Source organism: Eumetopias jubatus, unplaced genomic scaffold (genome assembly GCF_037043125.1).
Source record: "Eumetopias jubatus isolate StellerSeaLion01/CBP00866 unplaced genomic scaffold, mEumJub1_p1.0 scaffold_1, whole genome shotgun sequence".
Classification (NCBI taxonomy): domain Eukaryota; kingdom Metazoa; phylum Chordata; class Mammalia; order Carnivora; family Otariidae; genus Eumetopias; species Eumetopias jubatus.
In genome coordinates, this window is record NW_028274807.1 from 114,884,024 (window position 1) to 114,907,820 (window position 23,797).

Below are 23,797 nucleotides of genomic sequence, written 5' to 3' on the forward strand. Positions count from 1 at the left end.
TGCTTCTCCCTCATTCTCTTCCCCTCCCCCCGCTTGTGCTCTCTCCCTCTGTCAAATAAATAAAATCTTTAAAAAAATAAGATAAAAATTTTAATAAATAAATAAAAGTGCTCTCTGAGTGTACCGTGTCAGTCTTCACAACAGTTCTGTGAGGTGGATGCAGCTGTCATACTGCCCATGACACAACAGATAACCCAACAGCAGAATAGTCACTCAAAGTCACACAGCCATCAGGGGTATCTGCGATCTGCGTATCTGAGCCAGTGTGCTGGCATACATCACTTACCAGCCATCAAATCTACCTTCCTCCAAGTATCCTACCTTTTGTACAAAGGATATCCTCTCCCAGCAGTTACATGTTAAGCCCAGATGGTCAGTTGTGGTAGATGGACTAGGACTTTGCAGGAACTAGCTGTTTTTCCTGCCCTTGTTAAGAAGCAGAGGAATTGTACAGACAGTGACCCCCTGGTTTCTTTTCTCTCCTCTCACTGTTGAAGGTACTGGAAACCGTCAGAGCCTAAGGTTTCAGTTTGCATGTGCAGATCTCCAAGACTTCTGCCTAGAGAATTGCAAGATTGTCACACATCCAAAGGCTCCCTTGCCAAGAGGCCAGGACACATTCCAGTGAATACTCAGCTCCAAAAAGCTGAGCATTCTCAGTTTTGTGATTGAAGTTTCAAATATCCATGGTGTGGCTCTAGAGCTTGTGGTTTCATTGAGCTTTGCCTGCATGTCACTGTTTACAAAGGTGGAATTGAAGAGCAAGATACAGCGCAGCTGCAATGTCGGATGCAGCCAGGGGTGTCCCATGTAAATGCTCTCTTGCTGTGGAATGTAATTTACGCTATCAGGGCTGCCTCGCAAAGCAGCAAACCACAGCTTCACCAACCTCGTCCTATCCAACCCATGTCCCCTTTCCCTCTTTATTAGGTTCCAGTTGGCTTAGATTCCCCTGTATGCAGCTTAAGCCCTAAAAATGCAGAAGACCTTTGGAATTCAGAGTTCTTGCAGCCATATCATGCTAACTTGTTGTGGAGACACAGTTCAGTTTTCTAATCTGAATTCCATCTGTTGTAAAGCCAATACCCAGTCTCTTGTCAACCTATGGCATTTTCTGTCTTTTTTTTTTTTTTTTTAATTTATTTGAGAGAAAGAGAGAATGAGAGATAGAGAGCACGAGAGGGAAGAGGGTCAAAGGGAGAAGCAGACTCCCTGCTGAGCAGGGAGCCTGATGTGGGACTCGATCCCGGGACTCCAGGATCATGACCTGAGCTGAAGGCCGTCGCTTAACCAACTGAGCCACCCAGGTGCCCTAGCACTTTCTGTCCTTAATGAGTGATTGGGAAATCTGAAAGCAATCTACTGAATGTTAAGGGAGGATTAAGTTACAACATTTATGCTTGTACCAACAGGAAATTATCCTGCCTTATGTAACATTTTGGATAAAACTATAGTAAAATTTTATAACAAAGGGAAGAGAATTTGAGGTGGAAAAGGAAAAGAAACTAGCATCTCAAAGGAGAGGGGAGGTAAACAGATCCTGTGAACACCTGCAGCTTGTGAGACAATGTGTAGGTATATTTTACTTTGATGTTAGTTGCTTTTTAAAACATTTATATATATATATATATTTTTAATTTAAAGATTGGTATATTTTTTCAAGTTGTTAATCAAATCAGATTTGAATTCTGAGCTCTGCCTGGCATGGTTGAGAACTGTTATTTTTCTTTATGCAAGATCACCCTCAAACATGGCCTGAACACGGGGGCTGTATTAAAAGTACAGATTTCCAGGCCTGGACCCCAGAGATACTACTTCATATTCGGGGTCCAGAATTCTATATTTCTTCCTTCAAGTTTTTACCTTGAACATAAAAATATTCAAATCTCTATTTTTACCTAAATTGAGCAATTGTTAAAATGTGCCGCTTTTGCATTATACTCTACCATTTGCCACTATAGATAGTTGAACAGATGATGGATGCATGGATGGATAATTCCCTTTTCACTAATTCCATCACGGTTTCTTCGTTGTTTACAGTTCCCAGGATTAATGTAGAAAGGAACAACAGATATTTAGTTAGAAATTTATATGCAACATATAACTGTCAAATAGTTCTTTTGTATTGTGAAATCATGTCAGACACATAAATCAGCATATTTAAACATATATGTATCTTTTAAAGACTAGTAAGAACCCATCACCCCTGTTCTCACCACCCTGTAAACTAAAGCATTAGGAGAAACTTCAAGCCCCTGTGGGCCACAATGACACTTGCCCCACATTTTCCTGAATTTCATGTTATTCCCTAACTTTTCTTTAAAGTATGTATTCCCCCATGTATGTATCCGAAAAAAAATGTTCTGTTTCATTTTTCTACATTTGGACATTCTTAAATGATATCATATATGTGTTCTCCAATGACTTGCTTTTATCTTTTTGTTTGGTGTCATAATTTTGAGATTCATCGCTCTTGATGTATATGGCCATGGTTTGTTTTCACTACAGTATACTTTTGCATCATAGGAATGTACCAGAATTTATTTGTTAAGGGGCACCTGGGTGGCTCAGTCGGTTAAGCGTCTGCCTTAGGTTCAGGTCATGATCCCAGGGTCCTGGGATCAAGCTCTGCATCGAGCTCCTTGCTTAGCAGGGAGCCTGCTTCTCCCTCTCCCTCTGCTGCTCCCCCTGCTTGTGCGCTCTCTATCAAATAAATAAAATCTTAAAAAAAAAATTTATTTGTTCAGTATACCATTGATGGACATTTGGAGTGTTTTTTTAAATTTTATTTTATTATGTTAATCACCATACATTACATCATTAGTTTTTGATGTAGTGTTCCATGATTCATTGTTTGTGTGTAACACCCAGTGCTCCATGCAGAACGTGCCCTCCTTAATACCCATCCCCAGGATAACCCATTCCCCCCCCCCCAGAACCCTAGTTTGTTACTCAGAGTCCATAGTCTCTCACGGTTTTTTTTTTTTTTTTTAATATGAACAGTGTGTCGACATTTTTGTATGTATCTTCAGTAAACATGTACAAGAGTCACTTGAGGGTATTATTCCTAAGAGTGTCCAGGATTTATGGTTCTAGAAACACTCATTTTCTAAACACCAGATATTACCATCTTTGAAGGAATAGGATCAATTCCATGTACTCCTTTGATTGGCCGGCAGTTTGGTCTGACTTTTTGATGTGCCCTAGAATACTTTTCTTTTTTTAAGATTTTATTCATTTGAGAGAGAGAAACAGAGAGAGCACAAGCAGGGGGAGGGGCAGAGGGAGAGGGGGAAGCCGACTCCCCACTGAGCTGGGAGCCCGATGTGGGACTCGATCCCAGGACCTGGAAATCATGACCTGAACTGAAGGCAGAGGCTTAACCATATGAGCCACCCGGGTACCCCCCCAACCGCCCTGCAGAGTACTTTTTTTAACCTTTAGGACACATAGGACTTTGTACAACTAGTTCTAGTTCCAGAAGTGAGTGGAAATGGTGCAAGACCAGTGGGATTCTGATCCACACTTGGCAAGACAGTCATTTGAGCTGGAAATCTACATACTGGTTTATGTCATGGTGGTGTTCATTGAGTCAACTCAGTATCCATATTGACTACTGTCTTATATGGTAATCTAAAGTTTCTTTGACATACCTCATCTATATTGGTGACTTTCTACTCAGCTCGAACTACACAAATGACCCCATTTTGTAATCCGATAAACAGAATGACACATTGGAAAGAAAATCCAAAAGAGGAGCGCCTGGGTGGCTGAGATGGTTAAGTGTCTGCCTTCGGCTCGGGTCATGATCTCAGGGTCCTGGGATCAAGCCCCGCATCGGGCTCCCTGCTTGGCAGGGAGCCTGCTTCTCCCTCTCCCTCTACTGTTCCCCCTGCTTGTGCTCTCTCACTCTCTCTGTCAAATAAATAAATAAAATCTTTAAAAAAAAAATCCAAAAGAAACTTTGAATTTGAAAGTACTTGATTTTAGGGGTGCTTGGGTGGCTTAGTCGGTTAAGCATCTGCCTTCGGTTCAGGTCGTGATCTCAGGGTCCTGGGATTGCATCCTGCATTGGGCTCCTTGCTTGGCACAGAGCCTGCTTCTCCCTCTCCCTCTGCTGCTCCCCTTGCTTGTGCTCTCTCTCTCTCTGTCAAATAAATAAATAAAACCTTAAAAAAGAAGTACTTGATTTTAGTAGGGTTGGCTATTTATATATGAGAGAGGTAATTAAAGATATGGAAAGTACTCAACCCTTTGCCTGACATTAGATAAGCATTCAGTAAATTATAGCCTTTGTTGATGTTGTTCATTGTTAACATCCAGAACTCAGAAATCCTAAAATTCCTTTCTCTGATAATAACTTTTTTTTTCAGTCGTGAATGAATTCATGAAATCTCTCCCCCACCCCTTGTTTCAAATCTCATCTCAACCTCTGGTTTACTTCTCTTGAGTTATACTCATAATGTTTACATATACATACTGTTTATTTAAATAAAATAAGCTTCTTCTGGCCTCTTCTTAAACAAAACACACCTCTTTGTAGCTTTTGACTCCTACCCTCCCCAGTCCACACCACTTCCCCACCAGCTTCCTCTGCAGTTCAGTTAATGGCACTGTCATCAGCTCTGGTACCCTGGCCTGAAAACTGACGCTCATCCTTCGCTCCTCTCTTCCTTAGTCCATCAGCAGCTCCTGCAGGTTCTGCTCCTGACCACACGTCACCCTCTCCAGGGTGACCTCCCCGGTCTAAGCCAGCATCGGTCTCACCCGGATTACAGCGGCCATCCCATCCTCACTGCTTCCACTCGTGCCCCCTCAAGACAAAGTATAAATCAACTCTCATCACTGCACTGATCAAGGTCCTCCAAAGACTGCCCAGCGGCAATTATAGCAAATCCTAAACATTTTGCCTCGCTTTTCAGGTATGAGCAGACTTGTCTCCATCTCTTCACTCTGTTCGCTTTAGTCCTTGTGTCCCAGTCACACCTGACCTCTTCCTCACCCTTGGGTACCCCAAGCTCAGTGCCATCTCGGGGCCTTTGCACGTATTGCCTGTTTTCCTAGAACTCCCTACATTTGTAGTGTCATGCCTCCTTTCCTGGTTCAAACAGCTCAAAGGTTACCCCCTGAGAGAGGCTTTCCCTGAACCTCCTGGGACCCCATCCATGTTTTTCCTAAACTTTTCACTTTGTTTTCTTTATGTATCTGTACTATCCAGATATAATCTTAAATATTTGTTAATGTGTTTTTAATCTCACGCCACTAAAACACAATCTCCAGCATGATGGGCACCGGTTTTTCTGGTTTGTTACTATATTTTCAACATCTACATTAGTGCCTGATACATAATAAGTGCTCAGTAAATATTTGTCAAATTAATAAAAATATGAATGAAATGTAACTGGAGACAAAAAAATCATAAAACCTGTTACATGTATCACTAAGTAATAATAGTAACTATATATTATCTATCTTAAGGTATTAAAATATTTTATTTTTCAGGACTAAGTGGAATTCTTCAAAATGCCAGGTAAGATTTTATGAATAAATTTTAATATGCTCTATTTTCAAATGTGAATTTTGTGATATTTTCCATAAAAATTGGAGTTTATTTCCTTTTGAAGTTATTTTTTTATTGTTTAGCATTTGGAGAAAACATATGTGTTCATTTATATATATGAATATTTCTATCTTTGACAGAAAAGGATTAAAAGGGATTTATATTGGCACATACGTACTGAAAGATCTAAAGTATGTGGGGAGAATTAAGTAAAGGAAAAAGTAAGAAAGTAAGTCTGCAAAGAGGGGCAGTACTAATAAGAAGCCTGTGGTGACAGCCTGCTCACATAGAGAAGGGCTCAGAACCAGGTCCTGCCTTTTCAAACAGTGCAGAAGATGATGGAAGGAGAGAAACACCACATTTATGGGATTTATGTTTTTCAGAAATAAAAATCAGTCAGTTAAGAGAATCAGAATTTTTCCTTGTAGTGAGTACAGGGAGACACGTCTCTAATCACAACAAGGGGACGAGGTAGCATCATGGAAAGTGAGTTCGCGCCCTCCCTTGCAACAATTACAGTAACCAAGATCACTGTCACTGGAGAGGTAAACTGCCTCTAACTGAGGTGTGTGTGACACCACTGCATTTTAAGCCATTACGTATTTATTGTGTGATGTTTTAAAATCATTTAAACACAGTCATTTTCCAAAAAGGATTAGGGACAAAATAAGATTCACTCTACATATGACTGTGTTCTCCGTATTACATAGTGGGGAAAAGAATTTTTGCTAATGTGCCAGGAGTTTAGGTAGGTAGGAATCAGCATGAAGTCAGCTGAACCACTAGCATGAAAGTGTGTTGCTTTGATCATAGCACAATATAAATAATTGCTTAGTTTGTTTTTTTTAAATCTATATTCAGTCTGAAAATTCATCAATATGTATTAATAGGTTAATACCTAATATACATAATGAATTATGTGTCTTTTAAAAATATGAGTGTATTTCATATTATTTACATTCACTGATAAGAAAAAATGAATTTGGGGTGCCTGGGTGGCTCAGTCGTTAAGTGTCTGCCTTCAGCTCAGGTCATGATCCCGGGTTCCTGGGATTGAGTCCCACATCGGGCTCCCTGCTTGGCGGGAAGCCTGCTTCTCCCTCTCCCACTCCCCCTGCTTGTGTTCCCTCTCTCGCTGTGTCTCTCTCTGTCAAATAAATAAATAAAATCTTAAAAAAAAAGAAAAAAAATGAATTTATTCTATCACATTATCACTTCCATTGTAAATCATGTCCCTTCTACCTCTCCTCCCAAGGTGTGGTCCCCACAGCCCCTGAGCAACCCACAGATGAAACGGAGAATCAAATAAAGTCTCCTGATCCAAGGCCTGATGCTCCTCCGGACTACAATTCCCATTTTGTACTAGGTGGGTCAAATAATCAGAAAGATTATTTCACCTCTCCAGAAAACCATACTAATAGTTAAGATTGCTTTTAAAAGTAAGTAAGTGATTGAATGATTCAGTAAATAAGTATTGAACGCCTCCAGGATGACAAGTAGTTTACTAGATGTCCATTAGAATATATTTGTAGGCTACTAAGGAAGGAAGTTGTACAAACACTAAAGGCATGCTCTTTGCTCTGTTATGAAAATGTGAAGAGAATGTTGCAGGACCCGGATGACAGTAACTGACTCTACCAGGGATTTGAGGGAAGGTATAACTGAGGAAGTCAGATTTTTCTGGCTTGATGATTTTCTCACTCAACGGAAAGGAAAAAGGGACTTCTTTCTAGCAGAAGGAACTGTAGGTACAAAAGCACAAGGTCGGGTGGGGGGATGGGGTAAACTTGTGATGGACATTAAGGAGAGCACGTGATGTAATGAGCAGTGGATATTATATAAGACTGATGAATCACTGACCTCTACCTCTGAAACTAATAATACATTATATGTTGATTAATTGAATCTAAATTAAAAAAAAAAAAAGCCCAAGGTCATGAAAGTCTGTTAGGAGACATGCATGGGACAAATGCAAGAGAAATGGAGGTGAATGGCCTTGAGTGCTGATTAGGGAGTTCTACAAATATTTTTATAAGTCTGAATGCACTACTGGTGGTGACTCAGTGAAATGGATACTCATAATGCTAGTGGAAATTTGACTTATTATAGTCTTTGTAGAAAGTAATTAGGCAATGTGTAAAATTTTTAAAATTAGAAATATGCTTACTTTCGAAGTAAGGAAGGAAATAGTCGGAGTTGTATGAAAATACATTTCAATGACCTAGAAAATGATAGATAAGGTATAGCAACATTTCTCTAAATATATAGTTAAGCGTATATTTAGAGGTGGGAACCATTGAGTTAGTCTGTGAAAGAGGAGAAGCAGCCCCAGTACCCACAGGATAATGGTAAAAATGTTTTGGCTCTAGACAAAAGATTGTGGAGCTCAGTTAACCTCTGCCCTTGCAGTGTTTTCTGAAAACAGCAGGGCTTCCTTTTCCCCTTTGCCTCATATGTGTGCATATCTGCTCCAATATAACCCCTCATTACTGGCTCAACTCCTGCTAAATCCAAGGTCTTGACAGTCCTAAATTATAATCGTGCTATATCTGACCATTACTCTAAATTTACTTCAGAACATGATCTACGTAATCTATCTTATGTTCATGGATCACTCTATATCCAATAACCTAGATTCCACTAGAACAGAGGCTCTACCATTTCTAAGTAACATTGGCTATAAGTCATGTTCTGTTCATCTGGGAAAGTGTCTATTCCTCTCGTATCAAAAAATTAGCAAGAGCATAGGATATATCATTCAAATCAAATGACTAGATAAGTTGAAAAACATTATGGTGCAGAGCACAGAACTGCATTTTCAGTTATGAAATACAGGAACAAAAATTCACTGTGATCGCCACCTAGTGGCTGAACTACATACTTATTGGTGATGATTGTTGCAAATTATGGCCCTGTTAATTCACATGAAGGAACTTGGAATACTATAAAGTATTTGGCTTTAACTAATTTCTTTAAAATCAATTACTTAATTTCTATTAGCATTATAGTACTGAACATGTATTCCTACTGAAAATAATTTTGTCCTAAATATGTTTGAAAGAATAGCTAATAAAGACACTTTTGTTATATGTAATCTATTTAAAGAAAAGCAATTGACATAATTTTGTGAAATAAAAAAGGAGGGTAGTATTCAAAATAACTGAGAAGATAAAAATCCCACAAAGAGGTATTTTTCACATTAGTATTGGTAGGACAAAACTCCATAACAGAGTTCTTTTTTAAATAAATCTGGGATATTATAGTTACACAAAATTAACCATTTTGCTTTGTTTTGGTTTCCTACAGAACCAATCAGAATCCTTTATGGTAATTTCAAAGCTCAAAGGGGAATATAATATGCTCTTTACCACACATAATTTGATCATGTTTGTTCCTTCAGCTCTCTTAACATCTATGAATAATACATATAACAAAAATCATTTGATTACATAAACATGTATGTAATTTTTCTAGAAATACCTGTACTGAATAGCCCCATGATCTAAATTATAATTTTCTAATTTATTGATCCTCAAATTTTATTACATGAGGTACTTTTATGTAAAATCACATGGCTAAAGATGGCAGAGGAGTAGGGGACCCTATTCCAACCGGTCCCCTAAATTGAGCTGGATATCTACCAGACCACTCTGAACACCGACAAAATCAGCCTGAGATGTAAGAAGATATATCTGGATCTCTACAAACAGAATATCACAGGCAGTTGGTTTCAAGGTATGAAGCCAGAAGCCGTGATTCCCCGGGCAGATTTTGGAAAATAAATGGACGGGGGAGGGAGCCAAGCCGACGGGATCCTACACCACTGGTGAGCGATAGCCTCCTGTGCTGGGGACAGGGCACAGGCTCGCAGACTGGTAGTGGTGGGGAAAGGACTTTAGGGCAACCCCCTGGACTGAAACCTGAAGCTGCAGGGCCGTGCATGCGAACTGGGGGCGGCTGGCGGTTTTAGAAACACAAAGGGCAGAGACATGCCTGGACCTAGAAGCTGAGGGGTGCACAACCCAGAACACTGCAGTTTATAGCAGCACAGACAGAAACGGAGATAGTGTGGCCTGGAGAGCTCACTGAAGAACAGACTGCGATCTCTCTGCTCTGAGGCAGAGGGTTGGAAATGGTTTCTTCTGCTCTGACTCTTGGAAGAGACGCAGAAAGCCACCAGGCAAAGCTGCCAGAGAACAAAAGCCCCCCAAAAAACGGTTTTCACTGAGCCCATCTCCCCTGCACAGGGGGCAGGGCAACTCCGCCCAGACGGGGTTGCCTGAGTAACAGCGTGGCAGTCCCCTTTCCCAGAAGATAGGCTGGGAGAACAAGAGGCCGACAGTCCTAAGGTCCCTATAAAACAGGTGCATCTTGCTTGGGTTGTGGTCAATAATTTGGACTCTGTACATTCCCTCAACCACCCCTCAACAGAATGACTAGGAGGAGGAACCCCCAAAATAGGAAAAACTCAGAGACTGTAACTTCTGCCACAGATTTATAAATGGATACAGATTAACCAAGATGTCAGAAATGGACTTCAGGGTAGCAGTTATGAAGACGATAGCTAGAATGGAGAAATCGATTAATGGCAACATAGAGTCTGTAAGGGCAGAAATGAAAGCTGAACTGGCAGAACTGAAAAATGCTATCAATGAGATCCAATCTAATCTAGATAATCTTAACAGCAAGGGTAAGCGAGGCAGAAAAATGAATTAGTGATCTAGAAGACTAATTGATAGAAAAGAAGGAAAAGAGGCCACGGAGAAGCAACTCAGAATCCATGAAAACAGAATTGGAGAAATAAGTGACACCATGAAACGTTCCAATGTCAGAATTATTGGGATCCCTGAGGGGGTGGAGAGAGAGAGAGGACTAGGTGATATATTTGAGCAAATCGTAGCTGAGAACTTACCTAATCTGGGGAATGAAACATTTGTGTCTTAGAGGCAGAGAGGACCCCTGCCAAGATCAAGGAAAACAGACCAACGCCCCGGCATGTAATAGTAAAACTCACAAATCTTAGAACCAGGGAAACCATCTTAAGGGCAGTTAGGGGGAAGAGATTACTTATGTACAGAGGGAGAAACATCAGAATACGTCAGACCTATCCACAGAGACCTGGCAAGCCAGAAAGGGTTGGCAAGACATAGTCAGGGTACTAAATGAGAAGAACATGCAGCCAAGAATACTTTATCTGGCAAGGCTGTTATTTAGAACGGATGGAGAGATACAGAGCTTCCAAGACCAGCAGAAACTGAAAGAATATGTGACCACTAAGCTGGCCCTGCAAGAAATGTTAAGGGGGGTTCTCTAAAAGGAGAAAGACCCCAAGAGTGATATAGAACAGAAATTTACAGAGACAATCTAGAGAAACAAGGACTTCACAGGCAACATGATGACAGTAAATTCATATCTTTCAATAATCACTCTCAATGTGAACAGCCTAAATGCTTCCATAAAATGGCACAGGGTTGCAGATTGGATAAAAAGACAGGACCCATCCATATGCTGTCTACAAGAGACTCATTTTGAACCTAAAGATACATCCAGACTGAACGTGAAGGGATGGAGATCCATCTCCCGTGCCAACGGACCTCAAAAGAAAGCTGGGGTAGCAATTCTTGTATCAGACAAATTAGATTTTACTAAAGACTGTAGTTAGAAACACAGAAGGAGGGCGCCTGGGTGGCTCAGTTGGTTAAGCGACTGCCTTCGGCTCAGGTCATGATCCTGGGGTCCTGGGATCGAGTCCCGCATCGGGCTCCCTGCTCAGCGGGGAGTCTGCTTCTCCCTCTGACCCTCTTCCCTCTCGTGCTCTCTCTCATTCTCTCTCTCTCTCTCAAATAAATAAAATCTTTAAAAAAAAAAAAAGAAAGAAACACAGAAGGACACTATATCATTCTTAAAAGGTCTATCCAAGAAGAAGACCTAACAATTATAAATATCCACGCCCCCAACATGGGAGCAGCCATCTACATAAGCCAACTGTTAACCAAAATAGTCATATTGATAACAATAGGTTAATTGTAGGAGACCTCAGTACTCCACTCTCAGCAACAGACAGATCATCTAAGCAGAAAACAAAGAAACAAGAGCCTTGAATGACACACTGCACCAGATGGACCTCATAGATATATACAGAACATTCCACCCTAAAACAACAGAATACTCATTCTTCTCAAGCGCACACAGAACTTTCTCTAGAATAGACGACATAGTCACAAATCAGGTCTCAACCGATACCAAAAGATTGAGATTATTCCCTGCATCTTGTCAGACCATAATGCTTTAAAACTAGAAGTCAATCACAAGAAAAAATTTGGCAGAAATTCAGACACCTGGAAGCTAAAGACCACTCTGTGCAAGAATGTTTGGGTCAACCAGGAAATCAAAGAAGAACTTAAACAATTCATGGAAACCAATGAAAACGAAAACACATTGGTCCAAAACCTATGGGATACTGCAAAGGCAGTCCTAAGGGGGAAATACATAGCCATCCAAGCCTCACTCAAAAAAATAGAAAAATCCCGAATTCACCAACTAACTTTAAAAGAACTGGAGAAAAGGGAACAAACAATGCCTAAGCCATGCATTAGAAGAGAAATAATTAAGATTAGAGCAGAGATCAATGAATTAGAAACCAGAAACACAGTAGATCAGATCAACGAAACTAGAAGCTGGTTCTTTGAAAGAATTAATAAGCTCAATAAACCCCTGGCCAGACTTATCCAAAAGAAAAGAGAAAGGACCCAAATTAATAAAATTATGAATGAAAGGACTAACACCAAGGAAATAGAAACAATTATTAGAAATTACTGTCAACAACCATATGCCAATAAATTAGGCAACCTGGAAGAAATGGATGCCTTCCTGGAAACCTATAAACTGCCAAGACTGAAACAAGAAGAAATTGACACCTGAATAAACTAATAAGCAGTAACAAGATTGAAGCAGTGATCAAAAACCTCCCAAAAAACAAGAGTCCAGGGCCTGATGGATTCCCTGGGGAATTCTACCAAACATTCAAAGAAGAAATAGTACCTATTCTCCTGAAGCTGTTTCAAAAAACAGAAACAGAAGGAAAGCTTCCAGACTCATTCTATGAGGCCAGCATTACCTTAATCCCCAAACCAGGGAAAGACCCCATCAAAAAGGAGAATTTCAGACTGATATTGCCAAAATTCGCAACAGAATCCTAGCTTAATAGGACCTAACAATACATTAAAAGGATTATCCGCCACGACCAAGTGGGATTTATCCCCGGGATGCAAGGGTGGTTCAGCATTCGCAAATGAATCAGTGTGATAGAACACATTAATGAGAAGAGTTCTAGAGAAGAGCCATATGGTCTTCTCAATTGATGCAGAAAAAGCATTTGACAAAATACAGCATCCTTTCCTGATTAAAACTCTTCAGAGTATAGGGATAGAGGGCACATTACTCAAGTTCATAAAATCCATCTGTGAAAAACCCACAGCAAATATCATCCTCAATGGGGAAAAGCTGAGAACCTTTCCGTTAAGATCAGGAAGAGGTCAAGGATGTCCACTCTTGCCACTATTGTTCAACATAGTACTAGAAGTCCTAGCAATAGCAATCAGACAACAAAAAGAAATAAAAGGTATTCAAATTGGCAAAGAAGAAGTCAAACTCTCTCTTCGCAGATGACATGATACTTTATGTGGAAAATCCAAAAGACTCCACCCCCAAATTACTAGAACTCATACAGCAATTCAGTAATTTGGCAGGATACAAAATCAATGCACAGAAATCTGTTGCTTTCTTATATACTAACAATGCAACTGTAGAAAGAGAAATTAGAGAAATGATTCCATTTACAATAGCACCAAAAACCATAAGATACCTCAGAATAAACCTAACCAAAGAGGTACAGGATCTATACTCTAGGAATTACAGAACACTCATGAAAGAAATTGAAGGAGACACAAAAAGATGGAAATATATTCCGTGCTCATGGATCGGAAGAATAAACGTTAAAATGCCTATGCTGCCCAGAGCAATCTATACCTTCAGCGCCATCCCAGTCAAAATTTTTTCAAAGTGCTGGAACAAACAACCCTAAAATTTGTAGGGAATCAGGAAAGACCCCGAATCGCCAAGGATATTGTGAAAAAGAAAAACAAAGCTGGGGGCATCACGTTGCCCAATTTCAAGGCTGTATTACAAAGCTGTGATCACCAAGACAGCATGGTAGTGGCACAACAACAGACATATAGACCAGTGGAACAGAATAGAGAGCCCAGATATTGACCCTCAACTCTATGGTCAAATAGTCTTCGACAAAGCAGGAAAAAATATGCAATGGAAAAAAGATAGTCTTGGTGCTGGGAAAATTGGACAGAAGAATGAAACTGGACCATTCTCTAACGCCATACACAAAGATAAACTCAAAAATGGATGAAAGACCTCAATGTGAGACAGGAATCCATCAAAATCCTAGAGAAGAACATAGGCAGTAACTTCGACATTGACCACAACTTCTTTCAAGATACATCTCCAAAGGCTAGTGAAACAAAAGCAAAAATGAACTTTTGGGACTTCGTCTAGATAAAAGTCTTCTGCACAGCAAAGGAAACAGTCAACAAAACAAAGAGGCAACCCACAAAATGGGAGAACATTTTTGCAAATGACACTATAGACAAAGGGCTGGCATCCAAAATCTATAATGAACTTCTCAAACTCAACAGCCAAAAAACAAATAAGTCAAAAAATGGGCAGAAGACATAAACAGACACTTCTCCAAAGAAGACATACAAATGGTTAACAGACAGATGAAAAAATGTTTATCATCGTTAGCCATCAGGGAAATTCAAATCAAAACCACACTGAGATACGACATTACACCAGTTAGAATGGCAAAAATTGACAAGGCAAGAAACAACAAATGTTGGAGAGGTTGTGGAGAAAGAGGAACCCTCTTACATTGTTGGTGGGAATGCAAGTTGGTATAGCCACTTTGGAAAACAGTGTAGAGGTGCCTCAAAAAATTTAAAATAGAGCTACCCTATGACCCAGCAATTGCACTCCTGGGTATTTACCCCAAAGACACAGATGTAGTGAAAAGAAGGGCCATATGCACCCCAGTGTTCATAGCAGCAATGTCCGCAATAGCCAAACTGTGGAAAGAGCTGAGATGCCCTTCAACAGATGAATGGATAAAGAAAATGTGGTCCATATATACAATGGAATATTACTCAGCCATCAGAAAGGATGAATACCCGACTTTTACATCAACATGGATGGGACTAGAAGAGATTATGCTAAGTGAAATAAGTCAAGCAGAGAAAGTCAATTATCATGTGGTTTCACTTATTTGTGGAACATAAGGAATAGCATGGAGGACGTTAGGAGAAGGAAGGGAAAAATGAAAGGGAGGAAATCGGAGGGGGAGACGAACCACGAAAGACTATGGACTCTGAGAAACAAACTGAGTGTTTTAGAGGGGATGGGTTAGCCCGGTGATGGGTACTAAGGAGGGCACGTACTGCATGGAACACCGGGTGTTACACGAAAACAATGAATCATGGAACACTACATCAGAAACTAGTGTTGTATGGTGACTAACATAACATAATAAAATTAAATTAAAAATAAAGTAAAATCACATGGCTAATATAAGAATTAAGCAGCTCACTGAGGTGATAAAACAGTATTCTTAAGATCATTTATATGACTTTTAGTTGCATTGTTTTTAATAGTTCAAAAAAGGGGCTAGGGATATCTGATTTCCAGTCTAATTTGGGTACTCTTAAACACAGTTCTTAAAGGAACTGAAGTATATTCTTCATGACAAACTGAAACATGTAATTTCTTCCATTTGTTCTAAAGACACTAAGGTTTTTTGTTTTTGTTTTTTCTCGTGTAGCTCTAATTTGATGTTGTTTCTAGTTACTATTATTTTTCCCTTAGTCTCCCCTGACTGTCAGTGTCTGTCAAGATCTGTATGTCCTCTGTCCTTAAGAACTGGTATTCCCCAGGGTTGGGCCATTCCCCTGGCCTGCCTTGTCTCCTTCTTTCACCTATTCCATTCACCCAACTTTTTACACACTCTCCTGAATGATCTTGGTAATTTGCCTTCAGCCACTTAAGAATCCCTTAGCACCCGCCCATATCAATCTCCTGTGCTCTGAACTTGCATTTCAACTGCCTATAGACCACTTCGCCTGGAAAGACCCTGGATTTCAAACTCAGTGGTCTATAATTCAGCTTTGGCATGTTGCTCCAGAACACATACCCTCTATTCTTTCCCTCCTCTGGAGGTTGCTGGGACCCACTTCAGAACTTGAGAATCTTTCCTCATATCCAGTCTGTTACTGAGACAGGACTGTCTCTTCAATGTTGCTTATTATTCCTCCACTTACTACTCCTTACATTACAAATTAACTTGCCTTCCATCTGCACTCCTAGAAGCACCTCCTGCCTAATTGAACCTCATTCATAAAGGTTCTGAGTGTAAGTCCAGTTACTTCACTTTCTATTTTATTGGCATACAGTTTACTCTTTGCACAGAGGAGTATAGGTCTTTTATAATCTTCAGTCCTTCCCCACCTTCCTTTCTAGCATGTCTGCCTAATCTCCATACACAGCCTTGGCCCCCCTGCAATATTGAGTCTCCCCTGTGCAACTGTTCATTTTGCACCTACTCTCCCTGTAAAACCTTTGTCCATTGTGGAGGTGCTGTCTGGGTCTAACATGTCAGCACTAACATCATAGGGTACCTCCTCTGCCTAGGTTGAGCACCGTTCCTCTCTAATCTCTTCACACACTATGAATCTACCTCTGATCCCATGAGTTACTTGCTTCATGATAGCCATTCACTTAAAAAAAAAAAATCTGTGTATTTTCTGTAGAACTGAATGTCCTCAAAGACATGTCTTTCTACATCTTTCTGTCTCTAGCAGCAAGCACAGCAGCTGGCCCTTGAAATGGCATTGTGGAGTGTTTCCCAAATAAAGAAATGTTTGATTTATTTCATGGCCTTGTTCTCAGACAGTATTAGAAGAAATAGTTCCACAATTCATGATGCTCCTAAGTGGGATTTTGATGAGAAACCAAAATGTCCCGGACTTCATGAGTGTCAAAAGCCACTCTTCCCTTTAATGCCCAAATCACCGGAATCTGACCCTCTGTCCAATTTGCCTTACAGGAAGTGCTATCTGTCTTTATTTCTCATCCCAGACAACTTCTGGAAGTCTTGGGGAATCTCTCTTCCTGGTGGTGGCTGGTTTCCTCAGCATTGGCCGACCCCAGACCACTGCTTTGCCTCTATGCTGGTGACCGCTTACTCTTTCTGAAGCCAGCTTTCTGCCTGCTACACTGTTTTTTCTGTACTATGACATCCCCTAGGAGGGGTGTGCATGTGTGTGCGTGTGTGTGTGTGTGTGCGCGCACACACCTAAAAATACAGCAGCCAGCTAGAGTTGCTCTTCTACTCTGTAGTTTCAAGGCCATCCAGAGAGTCCTATTTTGGATGTTCCTCGCCTCTCTGATCTAAAGGGAGTATTAGCATAATTTAATTAAGGGTGTCTCTGCAGTCAGAATGCTTGAGTTTTAATTCTGACTCTGTCACATGTTGACACTATTGATTCTTGAGCAAGTTACTTATCCTCCTATGCCTCAGTTTTTTCCTTTGTAAATTAAGGATAATAATAATAGTCTCTTCCACATAAGGTTGATGCCTAGATTATAAGATTTAATATATGTAAAGTAGTTACAACAGTGCCTGGAACATAATAAAAGCTGAGCAAGTATTAATTACCTATCACTACACACACACACACACACACACACACACACACACAAACATAGCTTCCTCAAACAAGAGTTCCTTCCTAGCGTGTATGGTGTCCAGGATCCAGTTCTTTGGGTTTCTGAGAGAGAGCATAGTCTCCACCTTACCCGACTTTCTCAGGTCTTTTCATTCTGCAGGAGGGACCTTTTCAAAGAACAGCCACCAATGGACTGTTCACATTTTTTCAGGAAATATCAGTCCCTGCCCTACATAGCTGTGTGGCATTGCTTTCTGATTACAAAAAGATACCAGATTCCCCAGTCTGGAGCCGCAGGCCCAGAGCCTGGGTTACTTTGGGAAATATGGCTACAACTATCCCAGGCTTGTTCCTTTTAGTGCACGTACCTAGACAGGAAGTGAATCTCAGCTTCTGACACCCCTTGCTGTCTTCTGGACCAACATCCCAGTATAAGAAAACACAGATACATGCACATCCACACGTTATAAGCAGTACTTTTATAAACAAATAGCAATTTTCAGAAAGAAACTCAGGTTAACCTATATTTAGGTAAGATTTGTTTTTTCCCTTCAAGGAGAAGATCCACAAAACTATTTGCAACCATGTGATTATGCGTAACAGTTTTGTGACATTGTCTCCATCTTTTCCATTCTACAATAGGATCTTTTCTTTTTTACATTGGTTAAGCAAAAGGTGTTTAAATCACTGGCTTTCAAACATTCTTTTTTTTATTCTTTTATTTTAAAGTAATCTCTACACCCAATGTAGGGCTCAAACTCAAAACCCCAAGATCAAGATTCACATGGTCTACCAGGTGCCCCCTTAAACATTCTTAATGACAATCTACTATGACCCACAGTAAATAATATAAATGTATATATTTATATATAACAATATTTATATGTATTTATTATATATATGCTATATATAACATTTCATCAAGCAATAATACAGTGAGTATACAGCATATGGACAATACAGTTTGATTTTTTCTATTTTATTTTATTCTAGTGTAGTAAATTTTATTTTAAAAAATTTTAATTGTTAATCATTAAATTGATTTCACGACCCACTAATGTATGTATGTATTATAAAACACTATATTAGCACAATGTTTCTCAAACTTCGTTGTTGATAAGATTTAGTGAAACAGCTATACTTATATCAGACAAAATATACCTTAATGCAAAAGTTGTTATTAGAGATAAAGAACATTTTACAATAATAGAAGTGTCAATCCATCAGGAAGACATAACAATTATATATATATACACACACACATCTAAAAACAGAGCTCCAAAATATATGAAGCAAAAAATGACCGAATTCAAAGGTAAAATGGACAATTCAGTAAATAAGAGTTGGAGACTGCACTACCCCACTTATAGTAATGGATAGAACAACTAAGCAGAAGGTCAAAGTGAAATAGAGGCCATAAGCAATATTATACACCAAACTAAACATAGACACGTATAGATTACTCTACCCAACAACAGTGGAATATACATTCTACTCAAGTGCATATAGGACATTCTCCGAAATAGATTACTGATTAAGCCAAAAAACAAGTCTCATAAATTTAAAACGACTAAAATCAAATAGGTTTCACAATGGAAGAAAATTTGTAATCAATAAAAATAGAAGGAAAGTTGGGAAATTCGAGGAAATTAACATAACATTAAATAACCAAAAGGGCAAAAAGAAATCACAAGAGAAATTGGAAAATACTTTTGAGGTAAATAAAATCTCAATATACCAAAGCTTATGGGATACAGCTAAAACAGAGCATAAAGAGGGGAGCCTGGGTGACTCAGTTGGTTTTGAGATTGAGCTCCACATCAGGCTCTGTGCTCAGCAGGGAGTCTGCTTAAGATTCTCCCTCTTTCCCCCTCTGCCTCTCCTCTCTCAAATAAATAAACCTTAAAAAAAAAACCATAGAGAGAAATTTATAGCTATCAACACCTATATTAAAAAAGAAGAAAGACTTCAAAGCAGTAGCCCAACTTTTCACCTTAGAACGAAGCCAAACCCTAAGCAAGTAGGAGGAAATAACAGAATTTAAAGTAGAAGTAAATGAAATAGAGAAAAGCAATAGGCCAAACTAACAAAACCAAAAGTTGGATCTTTGAAAATATCAACAAAATTGAGAAATCTTAAGCTAAACTGACCAAGAAAAAAATAGACTCAAAATATTAAAATCAAGAATGAAAATGGAGACATTATTAACAAGCTTAAAAAAATTTAAATGTATTACAAGAGAATACTGTGAATAGTTGTATACCAACAAACTGGAATGAAACCTAGGTGAAATAGACAAATTCCTAGAAAAACACAACTTTAACTGACTCCAAGAAGCAATAGAAAACCTAAAGAAGAGCTATACAGTAAAAAGATTGAATTAGTCATTTAAAAATTTCTGACAAAGAAAAGCCCAGGTCTGGATGGCATCATTAGTGAATTCTACCAAATGCTTAATGAAGATTTTAATACCAGCCCTTTACAAGAAATGTAAGAATAGTGGACACTTACATCCCAACCAATTCTGTGAGGCCAGTGTTACCCTATTAGCAAAATTAGACAAAGATATCACAAGAAATGAAAACTGTAGAGCAATATTCCTTATAAATAGAGATGCAAAAGTGCTCCACAAGATACTAGCAATATAGTAACCAAATCCAGCAATTTAAAATAGGGATTATATACCATGACCAAGTACACTTTGTCCCAAGTATGAGAGGTTGGTTTATCATACGAAAATTAGTCAGTGTATGTACCATATGAATGGAATATAGTAGAAAAATCATATGATCATATCAATAGATAGAGAAAAAGGTTTTGACAAAGTGAAACATCCTGTATGATTAAAAACACTTTGACAAACTAGGAATAGGAGGGAACTTCCTCAACCTAATAAAAGGCATCTATGAAAAACACCATGCTTAATAGCAAAAGCCAAAAGCATTCCCCCTAAAGTCAAGAACAAGACAGGGTATCTCTTCATGCCACTTCTATTCAACATTGTACTAGAGGTTTTAGCCAGGGCAATTTGGCAAGGAAAAGTAATAAAAGTCATCCAGATTGGAAAGGAAGAAGCAAAACTATCTCTGTTTGCAGATGACATTATCTTGTATGTAGAAAATCCTAAGGAATGCACACACATGCACACACAACTAGCACTAATAAATGAGTTCAGCAGTAGGAGTGTAAAACAGTGAAGCCACTTTGGAAAACAGTTTGGCATTCCCTTAAAACATTAAGGCTAGTTCCACTCCTAGGTGTATACTCAAGAACTGAAAACTTGTACACTAATTTCACAGCAGTGTTATTATAAATAATTGCCAAAAGTTAGAAACAACCCAAATGCCCATCAACTGATTAATGAATACATAAAATGTGATATGTCCATGCAATGGACTATTACTCAGCCATAAAAAGGAATTAAATACTAGTACATGCTACAAGATGGAAGAACCTTGAAAATATTATGCTAAATCAAAGAAACTAGACAGAAAGGCTACATGTTACATGAATTCATTTATATGAAATGTCCAGGTTAGGCAAATCTGTAGTGACAGTGGTTTCCAGGGGCTGGGGCAAAACATAGGAAATGACTGCTAATGGGTATGGGCTTGCTTTCTGGTGTGATAAAACTGTTCTGAATTACTTAGCCATCATTAAAAACACCCCTTTGAAGTTGCTATCTTTGTGACCTTAAACAATAATAACAATAAACATAATAACATAAATGTACAGTGCTAATTATGTGCTAAGTCTTGTGCTAATCCCACTACAACGTCCTGAAGTAGGGATATTATTATCTCCAAGGGAGAAACCTATTACAGAGAAGCCAACAGGTTACTTGATGTTTCAAACCTTATTTCTACACCTCTGTGTAGAATACTTATCTTACAAAGTTTAAGAGGATTAAATGAGTTACTGTGTAAAGTCCCTTACTTAGTACATTGTTGGTGCATGGTACACATTCAGAAAATGGATCGTGTTTTAGTCTGAAGTGGATATTGTGTGACACATACATTTTTCATGTAAAAGGTCATTCTCAATTCCAGTGTGTTATACTGTTAATAGTGTATAACATTTTCCTTTGTTTTTGGATACAGGACCCCCTGGACCAGCTGTCCCTGCACCTGCAGGCTACCCAGGAGGCTTGCCTGTGGGATACTACAGCCCACAGCATCCCTGTGCCTTCCCCTCGTACCAGCTACCTGGTGGTATTCATCCTATGCAGTACCAGCCTGGCAAATATCATATGCCAAATCAGCCTGTTCCAGTAACATGGATGCCAGGGCCTGCTCTTATGCCAAACTGTCCTCCTGGTCTGGAATACTTAACCCAGGTACTCCACACAAATCCAAATAATTTTCTGATGAAGTATGACTGGGGATCTGACAAGAAGAGATCCAAAGCTGGATAGAGTGGATGAACGTGGTGGGTCAGTGATGACAGAGGTCCTGTTTGTGAGACCATAGGAATGGTGGTACTGATTTCAGAGATGTGAAGGGAAAATGAGTGCAGGCCTGTATTTGGTGGAATCAGTATGGCTTTCTAAAGGATGTATGCTGAATTTTAAGATCTGCAAGGTGTCCTGTGGAAGGCAGTTTAAGAAACAGGGAAAACTATCAAAGATGCTAATTGAGGTGTCGTTTGCATAGAAGTGAAGCGTTAACAACATGAAGAACAGATTAGTAGACCATGAGTGAGTCAGTATCTCCGCCTACCCCTTTTTCTCATTACCCACAATTTTCATTAGCCACTTCTGCCATCCTCCAAACATAAAAGTGTCAATAAAAAGAGGAGACTTACCAAGGGTTCTCTTCAGGCCAAATTCAGAGACCCCCTTCCCACAACACAGTGGATTCTTATTTTCCATCTATATAGATGTTCTGAAGCTACCAGGATATCCGGATCAGAAACTGGGGCAGTATGTCAAGTCCATATACCAAATGGTATCGCTTAAAACCACATGTCAGAGACTCAAAAAAATTGCTTAATGAAAATAAGATGAAGCTGGTACAATCATGTTTGGTTTTAGAAAAAGGAGATGTTGAAATACATTATAAGCAAGGGACTTGCCAGTTTTCTTAATTTGCCAAGTTTTTTCATTTCTTCTATTACTCTGACAAGAGTTAAATGAACATATTTTATGAATTCTGTTTTGTCTTTCAGGGATGGTTTGAATTAAAAAAAAAAATAAGTGAAAAAAGAAACAAAACAAACAGGTGTGGAGCCAGACAAACCCGGTTTTAAATTCTACTTATACTCCCTCCTCACTGCAACCTTCAGTAACTTTCATAACCTGTTGGTGTTTGAATTTCCTCATCGATAAAATAGTACTATCAATACATACCTTATTGAGTTGTTAGGAGAATTTTTCGGGAGCTAAGATTTATAGTGTGCCTACTATTTTGGGCACACAAGGCCATCCAATGGGCGGCCGCTTGTGGATATTATTAGTTGAAACACCTCATATGCAAACAGAAGACAGAACCAGTCATTTGCTTTATAATTTTCCTTATCCCAGCCTTTTTGCAATCTCCGATATAGATTCCATGAATCATTATCAGACTGTAAAGATTCTGGAGCATTCAAAGTAGTAGGATTATATTATTTCTAGAGTATTGGCTTGGCCAGTGACCCTACCAGTTTGTTAGAGAACTGATCCATAGCAGCCATAGAGTCTCATTGGACAAACTTCTTTTACATTAACAGGCATTATTTCTTTAGAATATTTTGCTCAGCAGTGGATGCTTGTATCAACAATATTTTTCCTTTGAGTTCTAGATTTTAACATTCTGGATTTTTAAAGGAACTGTGAACCTCCTTAGTGACCGCTTTCGGCATTTTATAAGACAGATTTAGACCTCCTTACCTGATTGTATTTTCATATAAGAAAAAGGTTTTCATGAAGGATTATATCTTCCCTATACCCTCCTGAAATCAATTATACCACAACATATTTATGTCTGGTTATTTTTTACTTTCTTTATTACCACATTCATGTACTTTTTTATTAGCTAAAGTATTCAATGACTATTAGCTGAAATAGGACATTGCAGGCAATATTCTGGGCCCAAGGATTAGGAATGATCTATATCATCTAAAATTATTTAGATATAATTACTCTGTCCTCAAAGAGGTTTCTTCTTTTCTGCTATAATATTGTCAAGTAATATCAGGTGCTGAACCCATCAAACTGTCTTTAGAGTGATTCCTAAGTGAAGTTAAGGCAGAAGTTTATCTAGTGGTGTTCCCAACACCCTTTTCAAGAGATCCCGTTCCAGAATGTTTCCCCTTTGTCCTAATCCTAATCACATGCTTCCAGCCTTGTGGACCCTCATTAGAGTATGCACCTAAGGAAGCCCCTGGCATTAGGACCTCAAATGAATGGAAATCAGTGTGTTAACATCTTCCAGAGGTACCTGTGAAAATAATGTAAAACTGGATACTA

The 23,797-nt window shown here is 39.1% G+C and overlaps 1 protein-coding gene across 1 annotated transcript in view; it reads left to right on the forward strand.

The window, feature by feature from the left end:
- The first annotated feature begins 782 nt into the window (after nt 1-782).
- LOC114202753 (phospholipid scramblase 4) overlaps nt 783-23,797 on the forward strand; it is a 29,504-nt gene continuing 6,489 nt past the window's right edge. The window contains exons 1-4 of the mRNA XM_028096052.1: nt 783-954; nt 4,679-4,825; nt 6,816-6,926; nt 21,450-21,685. Of these exons, the coding sequence (XP_027951853.1) occupies nt 783-954; nt 4,679-4,825; nt 6,816-6,926; nt 21,450-21,685 (666 nt within the window). The remainder of the gene's footprint in view (nt 955-4,678; nt 4,826-6,815; nt 6,927-21,449; nt 21,686-23,797) is intronic.